The sequence below is a fragment of the Sturnus vulgaris genome, chromosome 11 (genome assembly GCF_052056855.1).
Source record: "Sturnus vulgaris isolate bStuVul1 chromosome 11, bStuVul1.hap1, whole genome shotgun sequence".
NCBI lineage: Eukaryota > Metazoa > Chordata > Aves > Passeriformes > Sturnidae > Sturnus > Sturnus vulgaris.
Genome location: NC_142253.1, coordinates 17,197,397 through 17,224,973, shown reverse-complemented (window position 1 = coordinate 17,224,973; position 27,577 = coordinate 17,197,397). Strand labels below are relative to the sequence as shown.

General features: G+C 37.1%; 2 protein-coding genes across 3 annotated transcripts in view; one reads left to right on the top strand and one right to left on the bottom strand.

Annotated features, from left to right (window-relative positions):
* CENPP (centromere protein P) overlaps positions 1 to 27,577 on the top strand; it is a 111,934-nt gene that overhangs the window by 51,177 nt on the left and 33,180 nt on the right. The gene's annotated exons all lie outside the window — the stretch shown is intronic.
* On the bottom strand, positions 172 to 15,718 carry ASPN (asporin). Its single transcript, XM_014869743.2, has 8 exons — positions 15,443 to 15,718; positions 10,042 to 10,312; positions 8,605 to 8,717; positions 6,058 to 6,271; positions 5,574 to 5,684; positions 3,231 to 3,324; positions 1,975 to 2,113; positions 172 to 1,402 (listed from the first exon to the last, which is right to left on the bottom strand). The coding sequence occupies exons 2-8, from the start codon at positions 10,286 to 10,288 to the stop codon at positions 1,205 to 1,207; spliced, it is 1,116 nt and encodes a 371-aa protein (XP_014725229.2). The 5' UTR covers positions 10,289 to 10,312; positions 15,443 to 15,718; the 3' UTR covers positions 172 to 1,204.

The window sequence follows — 27,577 nt, the reverse complement described above, 5'->3', positions numbered from 1 at the left end:
GGATTTTTAACTTTGTACAAACCAGCAGTGATAAATGACCTGTAAGCTCTGTAGATTTGGAAAAAGGAGCACTAGAGGGAGTGTCTAGGGAAGAGTCACAAAGGTGCTGGGTTATAACCTCAGAACATTTTGACATGAGCTATCATATAATGAAGTATACACATGCAGGTATTCTGTACGTTTATTTAATTTATTTTGAATCCCAATAGCAAATATACACTAAATAGATATCTAAAAATATCCATTTTATACAGTACTGTCAGTATTGAGAGTTCTGTGTGCTGCCCTGCACAGGAAGGGCAGGGCAGGCGAGTTCCAGCTGCTTTTTTTTTTTGTAATTGTAAGGTACTTTCATTAAGGAGGTGTCCTTAACCCGTGTGATGTCAAAATATAAAGAGGAAAAGAATAAAGTGAAAAACACGATTACAGTTGTTATAGGTAAAAGAAAAATGTTTGTGCTGGCCTAAAGGGAGTTTAATAGTCATTCCTATTAAGCTTGAAGCATATGATAAATCTTGAATCCTACTTTTAATATTCAGACTGCATCCAATTCTGTCAATAGCAAAATACTGAAGGACATTTTCCTGTTAAGGTTGCAAGGAAAAATTGCCAATAGCTTTAAAAGACTTTTTGTCTGTTCTTGATATGAAACTTGCCTTTATCTCACTTAAAAGATTGTAAGAATACATTCTAGCTTAGAGACAACTACCTGATAGTATTGTAGCTTTTTATTGCATCTTTGCTCATTACCAAAAATGGCACAAGTCTGGTAATTTTTGGTTTTGCAACTTTTCCCTCAACATGTTCTGGAAGAGAAGCTAGGTCACTTTTTCCTAACTGTGGATAAAGTCACTTCCACGTGATTTTTAGGATTTATTTGAAAGAAAGAATATGTCCAAACTGTGTGATTTAAGGAAGGTATTTAACATCTATGATAGGAAACATCAAATACAGTTTCCAGTTCCACTTCTAAGAGTCCTTCTGTAAGATATAAAGACTTTTGTTTAAATTATTCAAATGTAGGTTGAACATTGTCAAATAATACAATGGATCCTACTTAACATATTGTTTCTAATTAATTACCTCTGAAATAGCAAATACTTTGTAAACGGTTAAATAGCATAAAATCAGCATTTTCCTGCAAATTTCAAGTATTGTAAAACTGATTTGGACAAGTTGTTTTTTGAAACAACCAACTTGGGTCTCACTTGAGGAAATTCCCAAGCTGAACACTGTTCCTGGCTAAAATGCAGCGGAAGGTTGAAGGCTGGACCTCCCAGTACTTGACAGGGTTGTTGAAGAGGCTGATGCCGCTGTACAGAGCTTTCTTCTTCCTTCGTCCTGTTGGACAGAAATCATTCACTCCCAGTTTGGCAATATGGTTGGAATGAAGGAACACGACCTGCAGCAATAGGAACAGAAAATACAGGAGTTGGAATGAAAATGGGGGGGAAAATATTCCTTAGTGTGTAGGTGACTGAGGTTTGCTACAACATCAGTTCCATGCAGACCCTGAGAGTAACAAGAGCTTAAAATTTGTGTTAAATCTTTAAAAAAAGTCTTTCTCCTGCCCTAGTCTCTCCCACAAAGAAAAGTCATATGGCATTTTGTCAGTGAGTTTTTAGAATAATTGGACTCTATTCTGAGGAGACTTGATTCTAAAATGCAATTTTATAGTCTCTTGTAGTAAGAATTATAATGATACAGTATTATATTCTCATTTTCTGGAAATATTTTTTCAGTGTAGCATTTTGTTGTCCTTTTTTTCCCTTTCCTAGGAAGTGTTCCTGCAGCTTGATTTTGTTTATTTCTTTATTAAGCTTTTATGATTTCAGGCTCTCCTAGTAGGAGAGTCATTAGAAAAATATATGTATCAGTTAACTGTGCTTTTTGGTTGTGACCTAATCAACGTGGCAGTGGGAAAGTCAAACAGCTCAGAACTCCCAGAGCTGACTGATAAGTTCAGTGTATGACCTGCAGGTATTTCAGTTCAGGTAATCCAGGAGGAACTTTCTTCAGCTTGTTTTTTTCCAGGTGGATTTCACGTATACTTGGGATGTTGGCAAAACTTCCATTTTCCACTTCTTTGATTTTATTATTGCCAAGGCCTAGCCTAGAAATAATACAAGGAAATTTAATTACAGACTAATTGAGATTCACAACAGCATTGAAGAGCTTTTTTTTTTAAGATTGAAATACTCAGGAGTAAACGCAGAGGGAGAAAAGAACTGGGGGAAGATGATGAAATCTTACCTTTGATAGGAAAATGTCACCATTGACCTAACATGATTTAAACTTCACTTAAAGAAGATTGCCTCACAGCATTTATTAGTTATCTGATATAAGCAATTATTCAATTTTGCCTGCATTTTTTGTAATTATAGTGGCAAATGTTTAAATTGTAAACATCAAGCTACTTGTGAAATAAATAATATCATTTTACCGAGTAGTACAGCTGCAAAGTGTAGTCACTGTAATAAGTTGTAATAAATAGCCAAATACCAAGTCTTGTCTAGAAAGGTGTTTTTAATGTATAGCTTATTTTTAAAATATAAAGTTTTTTAACTAAGCAGGGCTACCTTCTATCCTGTTTCCAGATTTTCCTTATACTTTTTATTATAAGGCTTCAGCCTGCTTTGCTCAGAAGGTGATTCAGAAGCTGGAGCCATAGTTCATTCAGAATTGCTCTCTCTGCCCATCCTGCCCTTTTTCTCCATTCTTTCCTGATTTCTTCAGAAACGGAATTTGGTACCTAAAGGGAGTTCAGTAATTTCTGTTACCAAATTCAGAGTTGCTCAGCCATTCAGAGTTCTTAACTGAGCTTTACAGAGGGAACTTCCTTCTTTCCTATTTCAGTGATACATTCCTCAGAAACACACTTTTTTTTAAACTTCATTGCATTTGAAAGCATTTACCAAGTTGTTTCCTTTACCAGCTGCTGTATTTATGACAATAAATTTATAAGAATTAGAAAAACTTAGGATGGTTATATTTTATTCTTATCCTACTTTTCTGTTGCAGACTGTTGGCGAAATATGCAATACCAAGACTAATGTGGAGGTTTCGGTGTGTGTTTGGGATTTAAAATTTGATCTTATTTAGAGCAATTCTTACTAAAGCACCTATAATTTTTATTCTCTTTTCTCTCATTAAAAAGAGAAGTATTAAATAAAAGATCTTGCTGGGCATGACATTTTAACAAATAAAGGGATTCAGCTTGGGAATTTTACCTTTGAAGGTCTTTGTAACGGTTAAAATCCTCAAGTTCGATTCCTGTGATCTTATTGTCATCTAAGTGAAGCTCCAGAAGACTGGAGGGCAAATCTGATGAAAAAAATGCACAGTGTGAAAAAAACAAGTCAATTTTTTTTTTGAACATTTATTATGTTCCAAAAAATCTTCTTTTCTTTGTGTTTAGAATTGGGTGAAGAATCTTGGGGAGGTTGTCTGCATCAAAGAAATTGGTTTTACATATAAGCATGTTAATGAAGAAAATCACCAATATAATTTGGTTTAAAAATTATGACTATAAAAAAAACTTAAGCTGTGGAAGGACATGCTAATTAAGAGATATAAGAGTTCCAAAATTTGGTAATTTCTCTGGCTTCCTTTATAACAACTCTCCATGGTAACTTTGTCAAAGATGTTAATCCTGTGTTTTGTGCATTTATAGAGTCTGTAGTCAAAGCCTGTGGAACCAGAGACAGTTTTTTGAAAAGCTGTAATTTTTTTCTAGATGATGTAGCAGTTGTACTGTCACAGCTGCTAAGATGTGACTGGGAGAAAAACTTTTGGAGTACTCTAAGCAAAATTATGGTATTTGATAGCTCCTTCCCATGCCAGAATGTTTTCTCTTGCACTTCCAAAAATTCCAAATCCAGACTGCCAGCGAATGGACCGGGAGGTGGCGAATGTTTCCACAACATCCTCTTGGTGAGGGCAAGGAAAGCTCAGTCCCAGCCAGAATTTGTTTGCTGCTGCTGAGCTCGGTTTTCCCAGCCTCTGTCTAGATGGCAGCCGAGCCTAAGCAATTCCTGCTGCTCTCATTGCCCTGGGATTGAAGGGATGTGGCTGCTTCCCAACCTGCCTTTATTCCACTTGCAATAAAGTTTGTTTGCTTGGGCTTTGTTCCAGTTTGCATTCCAGCTCTCAGTTCTGGGTGCCTGAGTGACAATTATCCAGAGGGAAGGCCACCCACCTGTCCACTGCACGTTTTTAGTACCTTGTATAAGCTGCATTTTTTTAAACATTTGTGCCATTGTAGCATTTGCAGAGAGAAGCATCTACAAACTCAATTTGTGTTTGTGGTGAATGAGTTCACCATGAAATCCTGATTGGTTTGGTTTGTTTATGTATCTGACACCATGTTTTGGACCTCATGCTGTGTGTCTTTATAGGAGATTATTATTATTATTGGATTAATTTTATATTGGGTTTTTTTTTGTGCTAAGTGACAGGAGCTGATGCTAGATTCTTTTGAGTTTGTTTTGGTTTTTTTGTGTTAGGAAGTATTACCATAGGCAGACAGAGGCTTTCTAACCTTAAATTTATCTGAACAATTGGGGTGAGTTGGTTTTGATTATTGTTGGGACTTTTTTTAGTGTTCTCTTGTACAAGGATCCTTCTGTATATGTATATGTACACATATACATACATATATATATATATACATACAGGAAGAGATTAATAAGAAACAAGTTCTTTATCTGAATGATCAGAAATAAATACATACAGGGGCCAACATTTAGTTTTCCCGTGGGTTAAAGCACAGAATAGAGTGTTTTGCTTTTTTTCCTTCCTTTTTCTCTTAGCTGGTAGTTTTGAGCAGTTGGAAATCATGAGAATTGGGTTCAATACCACACTGACCTGCAGAAAATGCAGGTGGACTCTTGTACTGAGCTCTTTTATGCTACATTTGTGTGTGTGGAGGTCAGTGATTTGTCAAATTAGCGTTTTAATTTATTTTTACCTCCAAGTTACAAGGTTGGGATTTTTTAATATGAAAAAGTGCTTTGATTTTGTAGTATTTATGGTGAATTTAATTAAATATTTAAAAATTAAGCTTTACTTAGCAAAACTACATTGAACATTGTATTTGAGGTGCAATGTGACTTGAAATATTAAAAATTAAGTTTAGAAACTTTGGAGTTGCATTTTAAATCCATAAAGGAAGTGGGAATTCCACATCCCTTATGACCCTCATCAAATATTGGGAAGTTTATCCTTTCTCTGTGAGGATTTTTGAGAGGCTGATGTGTGAAAGATGTGAAATGACATCAAATTATGAGTTTCTTTGTATTGTTCCTCCTGAGACAAAGGTCTGGCTGTTCTGTGAGAGGAGTGGGTGAGCTGACAGGGAGAAGGTGGGAGAGGGAACCTGTGTGCACTGTTTGTGCATGAACTCTCCTGGGATGAGGAATTGGATACTGAGTTCAAAAAGTAAAGGTAGGAGGTGGTTTGGTAGTAATGAGAATACAAAACAATTGATGAATTTAATAATCTTTCAGATGTTAAAGCATTTTATTAAGGAGTATTCTGGTATAAGTAAATTAGAAAAGGGAAAGCATACCTACCTTTAGGAATTGAAGTTAACTTTGCCTCTGCAATTCGTATGTGGTAGATATTTACCCCTTCAAAAGCCCCTGGCTCTATTCCATCATTGTTAAGAGGATTTGCACTCATTTCTGCCCAGGGGAAAAAAAACAAAAAGCATTTATGGCATAGGAATTTTGTATAGGTTAGACTAAGTTATAAAGAGCTGATTTAAATTTATGTATGATTTCTGATATTTCAAGCACTCATCAATGTTTAGCCCTGATTATTCTGAAGTGTCACAGCTCTCAGTGAATTAAGGCTGTGTTACTTGGCTTGCAGGATTACCCACAACTTGACCTTTGTAGCAACTTCACATAGAAACTAAATTGTGGAGGGTATTCCCACAGCATGGATATCTCTTTGAGAGGAAATTGTGCCTTGGGGAAATGTTTGAATGGAAATTATGTCTAATATGTTCCATTTTTGGTAAAGACAATTTCTGTTCTACTTAATTAGACTTACCTAAAACATGTAGAGACTTCATTCCTTTAAATACATCCTTGGGGATTTTTTTAACCTTATTAGCATGAATTCTGAGTTCTGCCAGAGTTTTGGGTAGATTTGTTGGAATCTCTGTCAGTTGGTTGTGAGACAAATAAAGTCGTCGTAGCCTCTTTGTTGATTCAAAGGCTTTGGGATGGATCTTGTATATTTTATTGTTGTTCAAAGCCAGGGCCTGTGAGAGGTGGAAAGAGCAATAGAGAGCTTTCTTTATCCAGAACTGTTATGACTAAGAATTTGAAGTCATGGATTTGATATGTAATTCAGCAATTAAGTATTTAAAATATTTTCTTTTTCCATCCTACCAAACTTCAGCACTTTGTAGATGCTTTGGGCATTTCAGTTGATTGTAAAAAACAAAGAACATGAAAGCTGGAGCATTAATCAGAAGGTAGAGCTGACAAGGTACCAATGGATCATGAGAATTGGCAAAACAATAGATTTGTATTCAGATATTTTGTGGCATTGTATGGGGTTATATATTTCATTGCTATTGCTCCTTAATGCAGACAAATTCTCAAAACTCAGAATCTCATCTTTTATTTCAACATAATGCTGCACAATACAAGTGAAGTTTTTAATCTGAGTTTCTTAGATATTAGTATCTGTATATGACACATTAATTTGTTTTATTTGTCATTTCCAGCTCCTGTGAATTTCAGTCTCTCTCTTCTGTACAGTATACAAGTCATTTCAGACAGCTTTTTCCCTCATTGCTATGTGTTATCAGAGAACTTGTAATGAGTTATTACAGACAACAAAACACACACTATGAAATGATTTTGCATGTCAAATCACATCTCTGCATTTACATACTTAAACTATTCGATTCTGTTACTTTTTTATTTCTCAAAGTCATCTTCTCTCAGGAATTGTGCGGGGGAAAAAAGTAGAGCAAACAAGAATTATTTTTTTCCCAGAAAAAATGAGGTTAGCTCAAGGAAATAAACAGGAAATGCTCCTTCCTAATCTAAGTTGCCATCTGTGCCTTTGCTAAGCAGACTCCAGGACTGAGCCAAGTTGTACAAAGTAAACTTTGCTCTCAGTGAAAATGTTGTTCAGCCTTGCCACAAATGAACTGAGGAGAAAAAGCAAAGCAGCTCAGTGTCCTCAGCTATCACGTAATTAAGTGGTGACTCTGGTCTGTAATGTGGTGATTGCTGATGGATTCCAGTGGCTTTCTCAGTCACTGGAGATAAGCGACTCTTAGATCTTTTACACACAATATAAACCACAGTTTGTGCATTTACCCTTTGCTTGCTGCTAAGACCATTCTGCATCCAGACATGAGACAAGAGAATAGGAAATGCTTTGTTGCCAACTCTGAATTTATATAGTTCCTGTTTTTGCTGCCCTGTCTTAGACCATAATAATTAACAAGCTCATTCATAAAAACTTTGATCTGGTAAATTTTGAGATCGTGCTCAGAAGCCACATATGACTGAAAGGATTTGTTTTATAGAATCACAGAATGATTTTGGGTTGGAAGGGACCTTAAAGACCATCCAGTGCCACCCCCTGCCATGGGCAGGGACACCTTCCACTATCCCAGGCTGCTCCCAGCCCTGTCCAACCTGGCCTTGGGCACTGCCAGGGATCCAGGGGCAGCCCCAGCTTCTCTGGGCACCCTGTGCCAGGGCCTGCCCATGCTCTCAGGGAAGAGCTTCTTCCTGATGTGTTAAGAATGGTCCTTATGTTTGTTTATTGTGTTTTGTGTCTTTCTGATGGAGAATAGAATGTAATTAATTTGCTATAAGTTATGGAACAGATTTGGGTTTTAGAGAGAAAATTTTTTAATTGTCACTATTTGTTAGTGGAACTAGATCTGGATACTGGATCTAGGGTGACATCCAATAGAAACAAATATTCTAAAGTAGATTTAATCTACTTCCCGTCCTCTGAGACTCTCATTTCCTTTCATCATAAAAAGGGATTACTGTGTACTGTAAACATCTAGATTTATCAGTTACCAGTGATATTTGTTTCAAAGCCTGTCTCTACATGCATAATTGAGCATGGCAACAAATTAGGAGTAAAGCCCCAGACTTTTCCAGTAATTTAATGTTTCTCTGTTTTCTGTTCAGGTCAGTTGGATTTGTAGGATTGGCTTCAGTGCTGCATGTGTTAGCTGTATGTTCTCAGAAAATATCATTGCAGTTCTCCTGTGAGGTTAAATTCTTTCTGCTATTTTCCAGCTAAGCAGATAAAAAGGACCACTTGCCTTGCAGCCTTTAAAATGTAGGGAATGTTTCTGTACATGCTAAGAACTGAAAAATCTTGAGAATCTTTTTTGTTAGATGTATATGGAACGTTTTCTGGATGTTGTAGAAAGTAGTTCTTACAACTCAAAGGTATTTGCTTCTTACTATGTGGGAGCACTCAAATATGCAGGCATTAGACTATTTTTATCCATATTATTGGAGAAGGAAATACAACTTGTATTTTTAAAGTATCTAAATATTTCAGATTGCTAACTAAGATTTCAAACTTGGGAAATAGCAAGCTTACATAAAGTGATGTGAGTCCTCGGAGATCGTTTTCCTTGACCTCTTTGATTTTATTGTTTTGAAGGTCGATCATACGAGTGTCTGGTGGGATGTTACGAGGAATTGATGTCAAACCTGTTTTGTGTGACATAAGCAGAAACATTATGTGCTGCATAGAAGTCCAAAGAAATTAACTGCCAAACATCAAAACACAATAAGATTGTTGATGAAGATAGTGGGAAAGAAAATATGAACAGCTGTAAAGCAAAGGGTAGAAAGGAATTTTTGATAGTGGGAAAAACTAATGATGTAAGAATGTACCAGAAATGTGTGCATAGTTTTAGGAGGAACTGCTTCTGCTCTTGACTATGAAAGCTTAATGGGGACTGCTCATTGTGGACTCTTTGCATCTGTGAAATAATCCTCAGAGCACAGGTTGCCCTACAAGGCAACTGTTTAGTCCTGGAGAAAGGATCCCTCAGGAATGCAGGGTGGTGGTCCCCTGTTGAGGAGCAGGGCTGTGGATTCAGGGGTCTCTGCTCAGTGCTCCTTTCTGCCTCTGCTCTGCCCTGTCCATGGCACTGGGGTGGCTGCTGAGGGTTCATTCAAGTCATGCTGGGGCTGAGAAACCTTGGTGTGGGCACAGGAGGGTCCCAGTGCCAGCACTTCAGTACCAGTACTGTAGATCATTAACATAAATCAGTACCAGTACTGTAGACCATTAACATAAATCAGTACAAGTTTACTGTTCAGTTACAAACTCACTGCAGTTCAGGCCATCTGAGATGCTGAATCAGCAAAGACTCACCAGGTACAGTAACTTTCTTTTGAGTGAAATGCTGATGCATGAAAAGCTAAATGTTGTCCAATTTATTAAGTTATTTTGTAATGAATAGATTGCAGTTATCTAAAGATGCAGTCTGTTAATGTGGGATTTTTCTCTGTATGAACTCATGTAAAGTGGTTTGAAATCTGTATATCAGATACATTAACCACAGTTTGTTGCTGTCACCAAAGGTTTTTGATTCCTTAATAATAACACATTTTAAAAACCCCAGCAGTTTATGTATGGACAATGTTTCTGAGACACAAGGAGTCCAGGATGAAGTTTAGGAAGGTGGCAGGGCTGTGATGAGAACAAATGCCATTGTCACTGTGCTAGTGGTGGGAGCACAGTCCTTTGATTGCCTTGAATCATAGGAAAATTTCAGTGAGCACTAATTCAAATTGGCACAATTAGTAAGGAATTCAATTCTAGGGACTGGGATGTGCCTGCAGCACTGACAGGAGCACATTTGCCTTTGGCTAAACTGTTAGCAGGGATGCTCACTTTGGTGGAAGTTAAGCTGAGGGAATACTTTGCATCCCATTTATGTGCCCGCATAATAATTCATCCTTTAAAAGACAAATTCTCCAAAGGAGAATCCAGTGGAGAACAGACACACAAATTCATTCTTACCTAGGTCAGAGCAATGGACAACTCTCACATAGCACTGGCATCCAAAGGGGCATGTTGGGAACAGATCAAAAGGAATTAGTGGTAGAATGGGTTCAGTGGTTGGAAATAGAGAATTGTCATCATCGTCATCATCATCGTCGTCTTCCATATCTTGAAGCATCATATTCTTGAGTGTAAAATATGAAGGACCAGTGAGGGATTTGGCAGAGCACAAAGCCAAGAAGAGAAGGAGTGTGTATTCTTTCATATCTTCTTAATCAGGATAACCAATCTTGGATAGTGAACAAAAGAACAAACACCAGAATCAGTGAATAGGGAACAGCAAATGAAGCTATTGAACTGTTTACTTCACTCACTGCCACACTGTCTGGTCCTGAAAAATAATCTGTTGTGAGTATTGAGGTTTAATTAGTATATGAAGAATATAAAAAAAAAATCTTTTAAATCTTAATAAACTGCACACAGTATTAACTTAAAATTCATTAACCATTAATGTAATATCAAAGTATTTTAGTTTAGTTTACAAATAATATCATCATTTGCTTCAAACTTTGACGTGGAATTTTTGTAGTAAACTTTACCAGAACTTGAAATATGATTTATTTTATTTGTTCTCAATGAAAAAATATTTTTAGTGGGATACATTGGCATATGTGCATTGCTTATGAAATTGAGAAGGACTTGATTAGCAGTGCATAAAATGCACTCATCAGGATACTTCCTAAACATTCAGTATTCTACTCCCTAAACACTTTAATTAAACTCTTCCTAGTCTAATCTGAAGTTTTCAGTCCTGACACAGCTTTTCCCATGTTCCAGTCATTTGTTTATTATTGCCATTTATAGACGTTCACCTCTGCATGCAAACACATGTCACAGAATTGTAGAATCCCAGAACACTTTGGGTTGGAAGGGACCTTAAAGATGGCAGGGACACCTCCCACTGTCCCAGGCTACTCCCAGCCCCAGTGTCCAGCCTGGCCTTGGGCACTGCCAGGGATCCAGGGGCAGCCACAGCTGCTCTGGGCACCCTGTGCCAGCCCTGCCCACCCTGCCATGGAACAATTCCTTCCCAAAATCCCATCTAAACTTATTCCCTGCCAGTGTAAAGCCATTCCCCCCCTGGCCTGTCCTGTCACTCCAGGCTCTTGTAAGAAGTCCCTCTCTGTCTTTCTTGTTGGCTCCTTCAGGCACTGGAAGGCCACAATTTGGTCACTCCAAAACTTCTTTTTTCCAGGCTGAACAAATCAAATTCTCTCTTGACTTCTGTTTGAGGGGGACTCTTTTCTCTGAGAAGGACTTGCATGTTAGAAATCCATGTCAGTGGAAATCAGTGACTTAAATTACATCCAGAAGAAAAGCTGAAATCTGGTCGTTTTGTGTGTGAATTTTTCAATAAGCATAGGTTGGGACTTTTCTGTTTGGTGGTTTGTTTCTTTTCCTTGCTCCTACAAAACTAGGTGCAGAGGAGAATGAAGATAGTAAGAATTGCCATAGAGTGCAGCAAACTCTGGGAAAATGGTGTGGATTCAGCCCTCAGCTCGACATTGTTTCCCTCCAAAGCCCAGTTCCAGAAATCATTTGGAAAAAAAATGTACTCCACAAACCAAGAGGGGCTGCAGGAAATTTTATTGTGCATGTCCTGTTTATAAAAATGTTTCTATTTAGACTATCATACGCCTGTTTAAGGAAACATTAAATGGGTCTCAATTCTTGTTTGATCACCTAATTAAATGTTTGCTGATCTGTTTGGAGATGAAAAATGCTTTTATGTAGGTATTTTGTCATTGGTCCTCCACTGCAGGAAAAGGAGTGCTCTGGTTTGTACTGGGGTTTGATTTGGCTTATTCAAAATGAGATTTTGTTTGTACTACTTTTTTCTGTGGTACAAGCCATTTTGATGTTTATTGGAGGGGTTCATAACAATATTAAATGCAAATATCCTGCATACCTTGCTGCTCCTCTATCTGTGTCTGTTTCAGGGAGTTTAAAAAGAAGAAAGCTAACAGTGTTCAGATAACATAAAAAGAATGCAGAGACTTCTTTCCCCCACATATATGCCTGAAACCAGAATCACAAAGTACATTGTATCTTGTAGGTAAACAACATATAGCTAAATTTAATATTTCCTGTAATATTTCAGTTGCATGCCCGTTTGGGTGTAGGACATGTACTTTTACTGACATAGCAATCTCTTGAAAAAATCTTCATATGTTCATATTTTTTCCATATGTTTTCCTTTGTGTTCAAAATAATCTTCTCTTGCAATGCTCCTAGAAAGAATTTTGTGGTTGTTCTTGCAATCCTTTACACTGTCTGTCCTTGAAAGACTCTTTGAATATAAACAGTGCTGGGAAGAAGGTGTGGAACCTCTGTTTTTTTGGAGAGAATTGTTATCATCTCTGGCTGTGCACCTTTGGAATACTTGGCCTTTTCAGTTTTCTAGTTCAGCTTCAGAAAAAGGCCAAAATCTTCACTACTTTAGTCATGCCATCAATTAGGAGATGAGGATTGGAAGCCTTTCAGACTTCTAAGTTCTCCTTGTTCTTGGACAGTGCTTTAATGGCTGGGCTGTCACACATGGGCTCTCAGGCTCTCTGTTCTTCCCTGGCAGTTTAGGTCCTAAGTGACACGGTGCCCTGTGATGAGACCTTCCATTTCCATATGTAGGATATCAAGTGTGATGATGTCTTGGGACGTGGACTTTCCAAGTTTTACTGGAAATACTGTTTTTTTTCCAGTTTTACTGGATCTAAAAGTTATACTTGCATGTATGTTCCTAAAAGATTTTTTGGATCTGGTTCTAGGAAGTTCTCTTATGAAACAGCTTAAAAATCTGTTCCCACACTTTGCATCTGTAGCAAATGGATTGTATATTTCCTTTCATGTAGCCAAAAAATTAGGATTTCAAAGTATTAAAAGATGGAGGCTGTGACTGGAGTAGTGGCCAATTTGAACTCTTGAAAAACATGTGTTGCTCACAAAGTTCTAGAAAAGTAGTGTTGAAATGTGTCCCTGATGACATATATTGATTCTGTGAGTTAAATCTCTTGAGAACAAATCCCTTTATGTAAAGAATTGTGATTTTTCCATTTTAAAGAAAAGTCCTTGTTTCATCTTCCCATTTTGCCCTTAGGAAATCGTTATTGGCTTTGTAGTTAGGAATGATCATTAAGGTGATGGTTCTTTCCTGCCCGAGGTTTTGAGTTTCCCAGTAAATACATACTGGTATGACTCTGTAAAAATGCTCTGACTCTGCAGCTCTTCTCAAAGAACTTACATAAAGTTTCTGCTTGCTCAAATTTCAAGAATAAGAGAATTAAAAGAAAGCCTAAAATCCGAGATCCTAGTGATCTTTCTGAAATGACTTTCATGAAGATTTTATGAAATACTGTTTCAGAAGGTATAGGCACAGCTGTGCTAATGGTCCCTTGCTGCCTCTTGAGCCTGACTGTGCTCCCAGGTGCTCTTTGGTGCCAGCTCTTCTTTCCCTCAGGCTGTTTACTGAGCTGGTTGAACTCACTACACCAGTACAAAACTAATGTGGGCAACAAAAAAACTCATCCTATTCTTTACAAGTGAAGAAACGGAGTCAGTTTGGAGGACCAGAACCAGCACAAAAGAATGGATGGGAACAGCCTGGTTGGCAGGGCTGGAACTTTAAATGGAAAGAGAAGGAAGGAAGAGCATGGAAGAGCATTCCTGACATATTCAAGCCGTTAGGCAGGCTTAAATGCTCTGTTAAATAATCCCCCCCGAGCAGCTGGTTGTCACTTGGACAAAGCCTGGCTTTGTCCATTCTTGTTTTAACAGACGAGAACATTGAGAATGAGGTTGACAAAAGAGTGTGGTGATTCCAAGTTCCATTGTACTTTCTTTATATCAGTCCTTGTTATCCTTCAGCACAAGAGGTTTTTGAGGAGCACCTTCTTCCTGGAACCTGAGCCACCCCGAGGTGAGGTGGCTGAATGTGGAGAGTGCACTTCACGTGCAGAGATGTCCAAGGTGTTTTCCTGAGGGGTGTAACTGTCCAAAAATGACTGCACTGGTTGTTTGGGACACACTTATCCTCACTAATGTGGGCATCTGTACCCAAACTCATATTGCCAAACAACACATGGCATCCAGGCACTTTTTATGCTATTAGTTATAATTTATAAATCATTAAATACAGGTGATGTCACAGTATAATATGATTAAAACCCTTTAGATTTTATACGGAAAATTCCCATATTTCTGTGATGTGCAAATTCTAAACATGAGTTATGGGAAGAAAACCCCTTTCAGTGAGAACAAAAGCTGTGTTTTTACTGTGGGATGAGTGCATAAAGAGACTCAACAACAAATAACTCTGAATTGCTTGGCAGCTGCAAACCAGTTCAGCAATGTGGACTTTGTTGTCTTATCAGTTATGGTACTGAAGGAGTTAATACATAAAGTTTTTAAGTCTTAAAAATACTCTACATTATATTTAGAAATCACTTCTGATTACTGGTGCACAGAGACAAATTTCCCATGGCATTGTCTCTGAGAAGGAAATGTTTAAATGACCCGGTGGTGGTCTTTGCAGAGGCAAAGAAAAGTCCCTGTGTTCATTAATAACATAAGTCATTGCTCTGTGCACAGATTTTGTCCAAAGAAAGGCAAGACCTTAACTGTTTTGAAATCTATATTTAAAAATAGTTCTGGTTCTATTAGTCATTGTCCCATTCCAGAAATAAAAAGAGTTTATGTTTAACTCTTTATATGCTCTATTAATTTACTTAAATTGCTGAAGAAAAACAGGAGGAAAGTTTTTTGTGAATAAGATTACTGTAGAAATGTTTGTTGTCAAAAATAGTCCAATATTGAAGTTGAGCAGTAATAATTAAGAGGATGTTTACAAAATAAGTTGTGTTTACAGAGTATTTACTTTTTATGTAGAGCTGCTTGACTCTTGTTACTGAATGATCTATGAGCATTTTTAGGTTGTAGTTCATCTACAGTTCATTCTTTCCTGGCTTGTTTTTAATTACTTTGCTGATATGTACTTAAAAAATCTCACCAAATTGAATACCAAATTATAGAAAGTTAACACCGAGTTGTTATTGTAAGAGATGCTGTTATAGTTGAGTAGATTTTAATAGATGGTTATAACTGAGAATTAGTGTTATGGTCAATTATAATATTTTTCTGACAAGTCTTTGATAGTTAAATAATTCACCATAGCTCTATTTGTTTTTCAGCTCACATGTAGTAAATACAGAAGTATTTCAGCCACAAGTAAATTTTCAAATGTTCAATTTAAAATAGTGGCATTTCTAATTCTAAATTATCTGATATTATTAATCTACACATAGTGACTGACAACCTCAACTCTTTACTGCTATTTATATAGATTAGGTATTCAAACTGGACATACCTTGCAGGTTTGGAAGTTCTTCTGGAAGCACTGGGATAATCCACCTAAGATCCTTATGTCCAGTTATTTCATATTACAAAAAAATAAGGAAAAAGCAAGTTAGAGTGAATTCTATGAAATGAAAAGCATATATAAAGAAAAATCCACTTCCAAGCTTCTTGATCCTTCTGGCACCGTGGGTGATACCAGAGTAAAGTGCTGCTTCAGATTAGCCCATCTTTGTACTGAAGAATGATATTAAGGCGACTTGTTACCACTCATATGTTTTTCATCACTGCCTGTATTAGAGCCAAAACTTCTGGCTTAACTCTAGACGTCTAGTGGAAGACTTCATAAAACCTGTAGTTCAATAATAGTTGACATCAGGCCATTGGAAGTACAGTGAGGTCCATTTCAGGTCATTCTTGCTGTGGAATCCCACTTATTTATGATTTCACTAGCCATTATTCTTTTAAATGTGTGACTTGAATAAAGCTATAAAACTTCAGCCAGTGGCAGACTAAACCAGTAGCCTGCAGTGACCTGCAAGCTGCCAAACCTTTCTAAAGTTAGAAAATTAGGACTTTATTGTGTAGCTATGTATAAATTGTAGCTCTGCTTTCAGGAGGCAGCAATCTGTCTGGGGACCATGGTTCAAGAATGTAGACTGTAGATCAGATTTTTAATCAGTATATCTAATTTCTGTCTCATGCGTGTGGGAAATAAAGGAGATCTATTTATTAAAACAGAGACAATATTTGCAGTATTCTGGGATTGAAGCTGTGGGTTTAAAACCAAATCTTTGAGAATGTTCCCTGTTACAAAGTTTGTACTGATGAGCACATCACAATATTTAGAAACTGGGTTATTCTTTGTTTACTTTTCATAGGCCTCTGTTTATGTAAACTTCAAAATTGTTTAATTAATGGAGTGTACCTAAAGCAAGTTTCATAGTCAGGGAAGCACTTTGTCTTTAATTTTACAATACATTATACCCAGTTCCGTGCACATCTGACTTCATCTGTTTCTTTAATTAGCTCCTTTCTATGTTAGAAGTCGGGCTTTGGAAAAAAAAGTCTGAAAATGTTGCTTGGGATTTTTTTTTTTTTTATTATTCATGTAACGTGCTGTTTGCAAAATGCCTGTACAAGTTGCATAATAGTTATTTTGTCTACTGTTACTTTCTTAAGGAAGAAAAGGATTCTATGCCAAAAATTAAAACTTGAGTGCTGTGATATCAACCAAGACTTGTGTTACCTGCAGCATTGCTTTTGATGTGTTCCAGTTCCAGTAGCACAGATGGATGATGATAAAGAGTCTCCCTATCACTTTTCCCAAGGAATAAAATTACAATTTCAAAAGCAATCACATTCCCACAGAAAAATCTAAAGGATGATCTTAAGCTTTTTTGAAATCTCAAATTGCATATATCTGCTTTCTCTTGCTTGCTTGTAGAAACCAAAGCTTCCTAAGCAAACACTCCCCTGTGTTTTGAATAGCTTGGTTTGGATGGGTTTACTTGAGGAAATTAGTATTAAATTGCTGTTTTAAAAAGCCCTCCAACACTTTCTTGGCTGTTTAATAGAAGAGAGCAGGGCCTGAGGGTTGTGATATAAATGTACTGGTTTCTTTTTTCACTTTGTTCAGTAGCAAAATGTTGAATCAGCAGTTTCAGCTCACTCTGGTTTTGCAGCAAACTATTCTTGAGGTTTAGTAACGTCTCAATTTTGGATGAATACTCAGGGTTTTTGTTATTATTTTCTCTTTTTAGTTGATTCCCGTGGTAGGAACACATTCCTATGTGTATAAAGTTTGTCATAGCCAATTACATAATGAAGGTGACACACAAAGTGGTAGTATCTGGAAAAAATAGAACAATCTCACCTTAAAGTGGATTATCCATCAGTTTTGTCCATTATATTGTATCTGTTGGGCAGAAATAAATATAGCTCACATGCTGTTCTTGTAATGCAATTGTTTAATATCTCATGCCATGGATCCAGTATTTTGATGTGAATATAATTGCAATCTAGGATAAAATACCCAGAAATCACCTTTTGAGGTCTCTTGAATGTTAAATTCTTAACTTTACATGTTACTCTGGACAGCAGTACTTCAGACTTAACAAGTGGCTCTCAGTCCACTTTATGAGCCTGTTCTTTTAAACATTTGCAGCACGTTTTCAATGTCTCGGGTTTTTAATGCATTATGTTGGGGGCTTCATGAAGAGAGTCTCAGATAGTAGTCTGAGGGTATTTTCTTTGTAAGCAAATGTTGGTATATTTTCCAAAGAAACATTATGTGCTTAAATAACTAATAGGTTATATAAGGTCAGACTGTTTGCTCAGAACTTTTCAGTGATCTGTTTCCACCAATGAGACAATTGGTTGGAAATTAGAATTCTGTCTTGCCTTAAAATACTTATGTAATGTTTATGAGTAATGGTGATAGATTTTTGAGCAAATAATAGAAGTATATCCAACACATGTGTGGTTCAGAATACTGTCTCACTATGGTGAAATATGCAGATGAAAAAGAATTTGAATGGTGTTATATATTTGAAATTATCTCATCAGTGATATAAACTGCTACCTTTGATTTCTTTCTTGAAAATTACTGTATTTTGTATTATTTGATATGTCTGAGAGAGCAAACATGCACTGCCATGTGTGGCTCACGCTTCCATTGCAATCTCTCTTTTAAGCCAGTCTTGTATACATTTGTTATTCTAAAGCAAACTAAATACTTTTTCATTTTCTAGCCCTGTTTATAAATGTGGTTTACATAATGTGATGAATCTAACATCAACTGCACAAAGCTGCCTTGGAGCCTGCCCATCACATTTTAATAACATGACATATTCCTTTCGTGCTCACAACCCGTCCATGTGTGGCGTGGTCACATATTTTGGTTTTAGCTAAATTTTGGCTCCCCTCAGGCTGGACTACACCATTTAACCAGCTGAGTATACAAAATCTGCCCTTCAGTTTTTTGTAGTTCAGTTTGATTCTTCAGTATCTATATATAAATATATTAAACATATTTTTTTTTATCATCATGCGTGAATCAACTTTTGTTTGTTAATAGTTTTTAGCATGTTTTTGGCAGCTGACTTAAAAACTGCATCAAAATACAGTTTCCTTTGCAGTCAAAGTCCTCAGTCCCTGATGTTTGTTAGCAACACAGTAATATTGCAGGGCGGGTCATTACTTGGAATATTGAGAGCTTGTGTACAAAAAGAGCCATAAAGTCAAGTGTACGTGTTCCAAACATCCATGGGATTGTCAGGCTCATCACGGCTTTTGTGGATGCGAGGATGTGGTGACCTGGAGTGACTAGAGAGGCAAAACATCACCTGAAGGGTGAACATGAAGGGTTTTTCACTCTTGCAGGCAGTTTCTGTTGTCTCTGGAGCATCACTTAACTTTCTTCTCTGTCAGGCTACAACGTAATACGAATTCTTCATTGTGGGAACGCCAAGTTCAGAAGCTCCCACCTGGCTTATTCCCACCTTGATGCTCTTCTCCTTGGTGCAGTGGAAAGGTTTGTGCACCAAACTGGATCAGGAAACTGCTTTGCCTGATCATTGAAGGTCTTGAAATCAGTTCTGGTGTGTGTATGTGTCAGTTGTCAGTCGTGCTTGTGATGCTGCTCACAGGTTTGGGTAATGTGACACGGCATTTTTATGGAATATGGGTATTTATCTGCCTTAGAGACATTAGAAACACCAGACATTCTTTCATGGAAAATCAAACAGTAGTTAAAATCAAAAACTCTGCAACCAGTGCCAAACTACTGAATCACTCCAACAATAAGTTCTAAAGGAAAATTTTCTGTTGTGGAATACAAGCTGAACTGAGAACAACATTTCCTCAGAGTATCAAGCATTTACTCTGCCCAAGTTCAACAATGCCCTAAAAAACCCCCAAATCTCGATCACCTGTAAATGCTGAGTTTCCCACATTTTCCTTTTTGTTTTACCAAAGAGGATGAATTAATATGGAATGTAAATGAGTGCATGTTCTCAGACAGCCTTTGGGTAGAATCCTGTTGTTCAGAACATAAAGGCAACGTTTAAAGCAGTGACTGTCATCAAGTTCCAGTGTGTTGTTAGTTTTAAGAAGAAAGAAATGTGGCCATCTAGTCCAGAAAAAAAATTAATGCATATTAGAGTGAAAAGATAATCTCATTTAATTTGGAATTATTTTTTCTTAACTTTACTAATCAACAAAATTATTTTATATTAATTAAAAATCCAAAGACCCAAAAGAAGATGACTTTGACTCAGTTTGTGATTGACTGTTAGAAGTGGAAGCAGTGAATATTACATTCCTGAGATAGTAATTGACTACAATTTGCTCTTCTTTGTCTAATGAAGAACCTGGGTCTGTAAATGTTTGCATGTACTTTGAGCACATCTGTTTTGTAGATGGAAAAAGTAACAAGGTCTCTGGGAAGATCTCCAAACTCAATTTGTTTGCAAGTTTTGAAACATAAAATTTTTTAAACACAATTTGAAACACAATTTTTCACTTTGAAATAGTAGAAATGAAAGCATTTCTCTCATTACTAATCATTAGTATTATTACTAATAATAAGGAAGGTATACTCTGATTCAAAAAGTTATTTCCCTGTCATATTAACTCACTCAGCCTGTGTTCAGATGTGTGTTTTTATCTGTGGGAATTTTCTGGGAGGGCTTCATTTGTTTCTCATCAACACAAAAGCAGTAAATCTGTCATGCAGGGTTGGGTCTAGTTCTAAATACTCCCAAGAAATTGGGAGCCTTCTGAAAAAGTCTGATTTACTTTTAGCTAATGACTACTGCTACAGTTTTAGTATTGCTTTCTCATAATTATGCCACTTTTAAATTGTAGGTACTATGTAATCTATATTATGTTCAAGTGTGCATATTTAAAAAGACAGTTTCCTTTAATCACTTCTATACCATAAAGTGTTTTGTTGATTTTTACCCCTTTCAGCTATAGGGGAAAATCACAAATAAGTCCTATCGCTCTATTTTTTTAATGAAAAAAAATAGGAAGATAAAGACTCTTAAATTAGGCCAAAAGACCAAAAGAAACTAGCAGAGAAGGATTGTCAGACAGATGTCCTAATACACTGTTCCCAAAGGTATTTGTTTGCAAATACAGGAGTATGTTAGTGAAGAAGCTTGGTACCATGGATGGGTCTGCACTGCTTTTTGTCAGAGACAGAAATCCATTGCATGACAGAAGCTCCTTTTACCACTCAGTGGAAATATTTATGTAAATTGAAGGAAAACATATGTCATAATTGCATATTAACTTGTGGTGTGGAAAAGGAGATCTTTTTTGTAGAGCAATTTGTAAAGTAGAGGGTATTATTTTCTTCTTGAACACTTGTGTTCTACAAAGGATGATTTCCATTCGGTTTTACCACAGTAGAACAAAGTAACTTGCTAATGAATAACTTTTATTTTGTTTAACAAGCAAATTGTATCTTAATTTCATATAATCACAGAATGGTTTGGGCTTCAAAGGATCTTAAAGATCATCCAGTTCCAACCCCCAGCCATGGGCATTTCTCAGCATTTAATTCATACTGTGACTATACTTCTGCTTCATGGTTATTAGAATTTCCATTTTTTTCCAATTAATGGATAAGATGTACATCTCCTCACATAAAACCAGAGGATGTTCTTTGCTCAGGTAGGAAAGAAATTAAATTCAGCTAAACTGGGAATTAATTACTGCTTCTATCATTTAAGGTTTTAACAGAGGCTCTCAAAATAGCCTTCAAAATAAATACAGAATACAGGCAATACAGATTAATTTGAACTTATATATTGTCAAGAAAGGGAGTAATTTTTTTGATGTTTTTAATGCTAAAACTAGACCAACACTAACGAAATCAGTGGGTGGCAGGTTCAAAACAGAAGGAAATATTTCATGAAGCATTTATGGTTCAGCTGAGGAAATGTGCAAGAAAGTGAAGAGGATTTTAATGTTTCATATAGACCCAAAAAGTAATTGGTCTAATTGAAAGAGGAAAAGTCTTGCTTCCTGAGTTCTTTGTAATGAGAGCCAAAGTGAGCTGGAAAAAAGGGAGAAAGAGTTTTCCCTGGAAGACTTGCAGTGAATAACCTAAGTCCAGAACCATCCTGCATTAGAGGGAAGCCATAGATGTTTATACAGAACTGTCAGTGAAAGGGGGTTGAGAACCACAAAATGTTCCCAAGGGCTGTCATTCCCTGTCAGTTTTTAAGGAACAGAATTTGTGAGGCCAGAGGATGAAAGGTAATGGCACAGCCAACTTTCAGGAGCTTGGAGAAATTGCTGTGAAAAAAATAAGTACATTTTAATCCTTTTTCCTAATTTTAGTCCTTTAAAAATACCATTACATAACTCACTTAGAAGATTCTTGTCTTTGTTGATAGTGTTGTTGAAGATGTAATATTTCCACAGCTGTGTTCAGTATTACTCCTTTGAGAAAAATATCTGTCTTGTGGAAAAAGTAAGTCAGCTTTTATGCATTACTATCATATGAAAAATTCTCACAGAGAAACATAGATTTGTTTCAATAATATTGCATGGAAAACCTACAGATTTCTGTGTATATATTCCTAATAGTGCACACTTGGAATGAAAGTTCTTTACACTGAATTAACAGAACTGCTTCAAAGTACTTTGTAGGAAACAGTGTGTGATGAGCTGGTCTGAATAAGTCACTTTATCGAAGATACATTAATATAAATAACAGCCTAAAACAGAAGTAATGAATCAGAAGTTTGCTTCAATAACTGTGTGGAAATCTGCATCCCGTACAAAGAATTAAACACCAAATAAATGGAAATTTGACCAAACTACAGTAATTGTTTACTCAGTGGTTGTAGGAAGTTCCTTACATAACAGACTATTAGAGAAGAAATTTCAAGGTAGATGGTTTTTAAGATGAACTTTTAAAATAATCCAACTCTGAATGCTTTAATTAACTTTAATCCTTAAATCCTTAGGAAAAAAAGAGCTATTTATTGAATGGAGCCAGGATGGCTCAAGCAGTCTGGAAGAACATTGTCTGGGGGGGATTCTCTCAATTTGAGTATTTGTTCACTTGTAGAGACTGCAGAGAATGTCTGTGTGCACTGTGGCTGGCAAAGCCATAGGAGTGGACATGAGGCCCTGGGCAGGAACATTGCTGGCCTTTATGGGGAAAGTGAATAGTACAGCCTCTGTAACTCCCAAATACCAGGTGATTTTTTGAGTCCAGCCTAAAAGTTGTTGGACCTTATCACAAATAATCAGGCATTTCCCCCAACTGCCTTGCTCCTAATAGCCAGAATAGTTTTGCATAATTTATGCTCTCGTAGAAAAGAAATAAATGTTTATAAAGGAAGTTGCAGTCTGGAGAAGAGACTTTGTTCCTTTTTCTTGACATTAATATGGTCTTCAAATTAGCTGTAAAGCACATTTCCCAAGCTGAAAAAATGGCAGTTTCTAAATACAGAGTTTTGAATGCCCCAGATAAACCTTATTGCCCATAGAATCACAAGTAAAAATAAGTAAAAATTGCTGACTTTAGTCACCAGGACAGTTGATTTTGGGGGTAGCCCTCTGGATTCCCACAGAGAGGCATCAATGAAGGACAGACCTGTAGGAAATACAGATCAAACTGTGCTGCTGGTTTTAGTGAGGGACTGAAATGGGATGCACATGGCAAGAGGTGAAGTTGCCCTCAGCCCCCAGCCTGTTCAAATGAGATTTCCCTTTGTATACTGTATTATTATTATTATTATTATTATCCTGTATTACCCTGCAATGCCTCACTGTGGGAATTTTTACCAGGCATTACTGCAGAGCTGAGGCAGTCACGTGCTGCTCCAAGGAACTCCAGAGCAATGACCAGATTGTGTGTTGGGAAACTTTATGAGCTGTTCACAGGCTGATAAAGTCAGTGAATACTTCAGGAAACGTGGAGGATTCTGTCCAGCAGCAGTTAGGCAGGATGAGGAAGGCTGAGGCCAGGCTCAATGGGAAATGCATAACCAGAAGTGTCCTGGACCAGGTCAGAGCCCAGCTAGGCCAGTCCCCCAGCTTTGACAGTGACATTTCTACAGAGAAAAGGCATTGCTGTTTCTTTGCTTCCACTTTCCTTGAAGCAAAGTAAAGCTGTAGTTTTGGGACAGATGTTTCATTTAGTTTTGAGTTTCACCCTGAGGTAGTTTGGCTTTTTTTTCTGTCATTCCCAAGGGAATGGCTGGGGCTGTGTCAGGGGAGGTTTAGGTTGGATATCAGGAAGGTGGGTGGTGGGGCACTGACCAGGCTCCCCAGGGAATGGTCACAGCCCCAAGAGCTCCAGGAACGTTTGGACAACACTCCCAGGCACTGGGTGGGATTGTTGGGGTGTCTGTGCAGGGCCAGGGCTTGGATCAGTGGTCCCCATGGATTCCTTCCAACTCAGAATATTCTGTGATCCTTTTAAGACTGGTCAAACATTGTCCAGCTGAGAGAAGCACATTTACCATGTGAAAAAGTTGACACCATAGTGGTAATGAATCAGTTGGTTTACTTTTGCTTTACTAACTGGAGTATTTCAGTATCTTAAAAGGGCTGTTAATTTGTCATTAATTGGTTTCTGGTGTGGTCAAAATGCTCTGTGCAGTACTCAGTACTCTGCAAGTTCTTTCAGAGATGCACAATGGTGCAGAATGTGTTCTTAAAGGTAATTTAGTGTTCCAGTAACTCTTCCATCATGTAGAATGGAAGATTTTTATGAAGAGTTCTGCTTGATATTCTCTCTTCACTTCTTAAACTGAAAAGGAAAGAAGAGTGCTGTGTCTTTATAGGTCTCTTCTGATGGAATTTTAATGTAGAACAGAGTGTCTTTTAGCAAGGAACATTGCATCTGTAATGAGGCTTCATAACCTGGTTATTGGGAAAATTAAACACTATATTTCCATTGAATTTCATTATAGCAGTTGTAAGAAAATTGTTCAAATTATGCTTGTAGGCATTTGAGTATAGCTGCTTGGTACCTGAATTGGTATAAAACTTAGGAGTGGGTTGTTAATTTATTGGGAAAATAAAAAGCTAGATTCATTTTGATCATATGATTGTTTCTTGATGTGGAAAAGGAGATCTGTTTAATACATTTTAGAGGTTTTTAAGTGACGTCTTCGCTACTTTTAGATGGAAAAAGTGTTCCAACATTTTTCCACAATACTTTGGGGCCTTGAGACTGAACAGAAGTTGTTGACATCTTTAAATCAGAGCTCTTATTTCACATGTCTGCTGTTTTTTCCCCATTTTAAATGGTCTTCAGTGTGCCAAGAGAGTAAAATTAAAGCCTTGAAATAGAGTTTGGGATTCAGTAGTAACTAACTATAAGAGAGGGGTCATGTTACTAAAGATACAATAAAAGCAGGGATCTCTTTTGTTCATTAGGAAACAGAAATGTGTGTCTGCTGAGCAAGTCCAACATTATATTATATATCTTTTTGCATTTTGCATGGATCTTTGTACCTTTTTCACTTTACAAGAAGACAGTGAGACTTATGCAGGGTTCCTTCCAAATGAGGGTTGCTTACATGGTTCACTAAACCTTTAAATGCTTCCTGCAGCCAAAACCAGCTTTAAAGGCAATGTCTTTAAAAACATTCACTATTTCCAAAGGGTTGGCTTCACCTCTGTGGTTGGGATGTTCTACAAGGTGGTCATGGTGTGGTTCTGACCCCTTAGAGCACTGATTTTACCTGAAGTTTGGTCTTCCAAAACCTGGTGTGTGACTTCAGCAAGCAGAGGTGGTGTAGAAGTTGTAACAGATGTTGGTACCTCACATCCTGTGTTGTTTTGACACTGGTTGGTTGAGGCTGTAAATCCAAAGCAGGTCCCTGGGGTTATGCTTCCAACTGAGGAGAGATTTTGAAGCTTCCTGAGGAACCTTCCAGAACACCAGAAATTGTTTTGGTCTGCAAACCCACAGTAGGCAGCAGACTTGTTCTCAGCAAACTGCTTCATGCAGAAAGTTATCAGGGTTATTGTGCAAAATTATTTTGGTAGTATTTACTTGTAATTTTACTACTTTTCTGTCTGTAGACTTGTCTGAAAGTTGTATACATTGGAATATAAACATAGTACTTAAATTAGAAAATGTTTTCTCAGGAGAGTTTCCAGCAGTTAACTCTGGTATTACCACACAACACAAATCATAAACTGTTTATTTTCTTGTTGTAATGTAACTGTTTATAAAGATGTGACTTGAGAGATCTTAAAAGTTCATTGATTTCTTTCAGTAAAAGCACAAATTTTCGGTAGAGAAATGTTAACATTCTATTTCCTAGTTCTGATAGTTATTTTCTTGTAGCATGCTAAGGGGTTTTTGCAGTAAGTGCAAGCATGATAGTTATTTCAGAATCGAAATTCAGAAATTATATCGACCACTCTCTGTAGTGTTACTGTAATAGTGAATTAACTCAGTGAAATTCACTTTGTCATGGGCAAATAGAAAGCAAGTGCTCACACAGCAACTCCTTTTTGGGGCAAAAGTTGAGTGATTTGTAGCTTTGTTGTGGAGGGATCTCCATTAAATTGAAATGGAAAATGGAGAAGGGTAGATAGTATGAACTCAACATTTTGGGGGTCTCAGAGATTCTAATAGCCTCAACTCAAGGGCATTAATAATGACAATCTCATTTTTGGAGGTATTTGATGCCTTTTTTTTTCTGAGGTTTTTTTTTCCTAAGAAAGCTCTTTTACCTTGCTTAGAGAAAACATTGCCTCTAATTGTTCCTTCAAATTCAGAAAGCTACCCAAGCTTCCATTGAAACAACATTATTTTATTGGAGACTTTTGCAGTTTTTATCATATTATCAGAAGTGCCTGTCCCTGGCTCAAGCAGATCCTCAAAGTTCCATCATTATTTACTCAGTAAAAACAGTGATGTCTTTTATACCTTTTGTATTGATTTGGTGATAACCACAGGATGTCTTCTGCTACATTTCAGTTTATAATGAGATTTAGCAAAACTTGTCAAAATTCTGATGTGAGATACTTGAGCCAACAGCACAAGTCAGAACTTAGAAATCTAACAGAAATTCTGAAGCCCCAAAAATCTTCTTACATTGTGGTTCTGGAATTGCTGTGCCTATTGAATCCTAACCTCTCCTATTCTGGTCTCTTACTGACTGTAAAATATCTTTCCCTCTTCTAGTTTCAGCATTCACACCTTGTATTCAGATCTGTTTACTTTGCATTTGTCTCTGGCTGGGTTACTGAAAACATGAAAATCAGGGGTTTGCTGCTCTCTGATATGATTAAAAACTTCTGATGGGACATCTCTGCAGTCTTAGAAACTTGCAGCTGGTTCACTCTTGAATTTCTCTGTGAATAGAAGTCGGCTGCATCTGTGTGTGTGGAGCAGGGGAAATGAGAACGCTGCTGTGCATGTCCCAGATCCGATTGCCTGGCAGAACTGTCAGGATTGGCTTAGCAGGATCTCCCTCAAAGCACTTCTCACCAGGGACTCGCCATGAAGGCTCTCCCAGGATTTTTATCTGTATATGTGCTATTTCATAAGGCTTCTGAGTCTGATAACACTTAGCAGAACTGTTATTCCATTCTCAATCCAATGGCCTTCTCAAAGTACATTCATTTCCAATGTATTCCTGCAAAAATTAATTATTTGCTCAGATACATTTTAGAGAATAAACTAACTATAGTGGTTTTGTGTTGAGTTTTATAACAAAGCCCATTGCAGTTCCAGTATAATTGGTAATTTTGAAGAGTGGATTTGAGCTGCTTCCATCTGACATATGGAAATGTTGTGCAAGTTTAATTGCCCGTGGATTTCTGAAGTGAGCAAGCACCCATTTGCTGCATACAACAACAAACACATTCCCTTGGCTTCTTTCTCCTGCTTGTTTTTCTGCCTCTGCTACTGTTGTGTTCCATTTCAAAAGCATTTTCCCTTCAGTCTGTCTCACAACTGGGGCATTTCTTTGGTGTTGTAACTACTTCAGGTCCTTCCATTGCTGAGGGTTTCTCATAGGAACAACTTCCACAGTGTAATGTCAGGCAGGCTTGATACTCATTGTATTAAACTCCCAAAGGAATCATCTTAGTCAAATAACTTGCATTAAATTCACTTTTATGGTATCTCAATAGTGAAAAAGCACATCTT

What these genes read in the sequence shown, in the direction of transcription:
- ASPN (XM_014869743.2), bottom strand. Translation starts at nt 10,288, where the DNA reads ATGAAAGAATACACACTCCTTCTCTTCTTGGCTTTGTGCTCTGCCAAA. An exon ending in GAAGTCTCTACATGTTTTAG is followed by an intron (nt 5,685 to 6,057) that starts GTAAGTCTAATT and finishes TCCCCTGGGCAG; the next exon opens with AAATGAGTGCAAATCCTCTT. An exon ending in CTGAACTGAAATACCTGCAG is followed by an intron (nt 1,403 to 1,974) that starts GTCATACACTGA and finishes CTATTGCTGCAG; the next exon opens with GTCGTGTTCCTTCATTCCAA.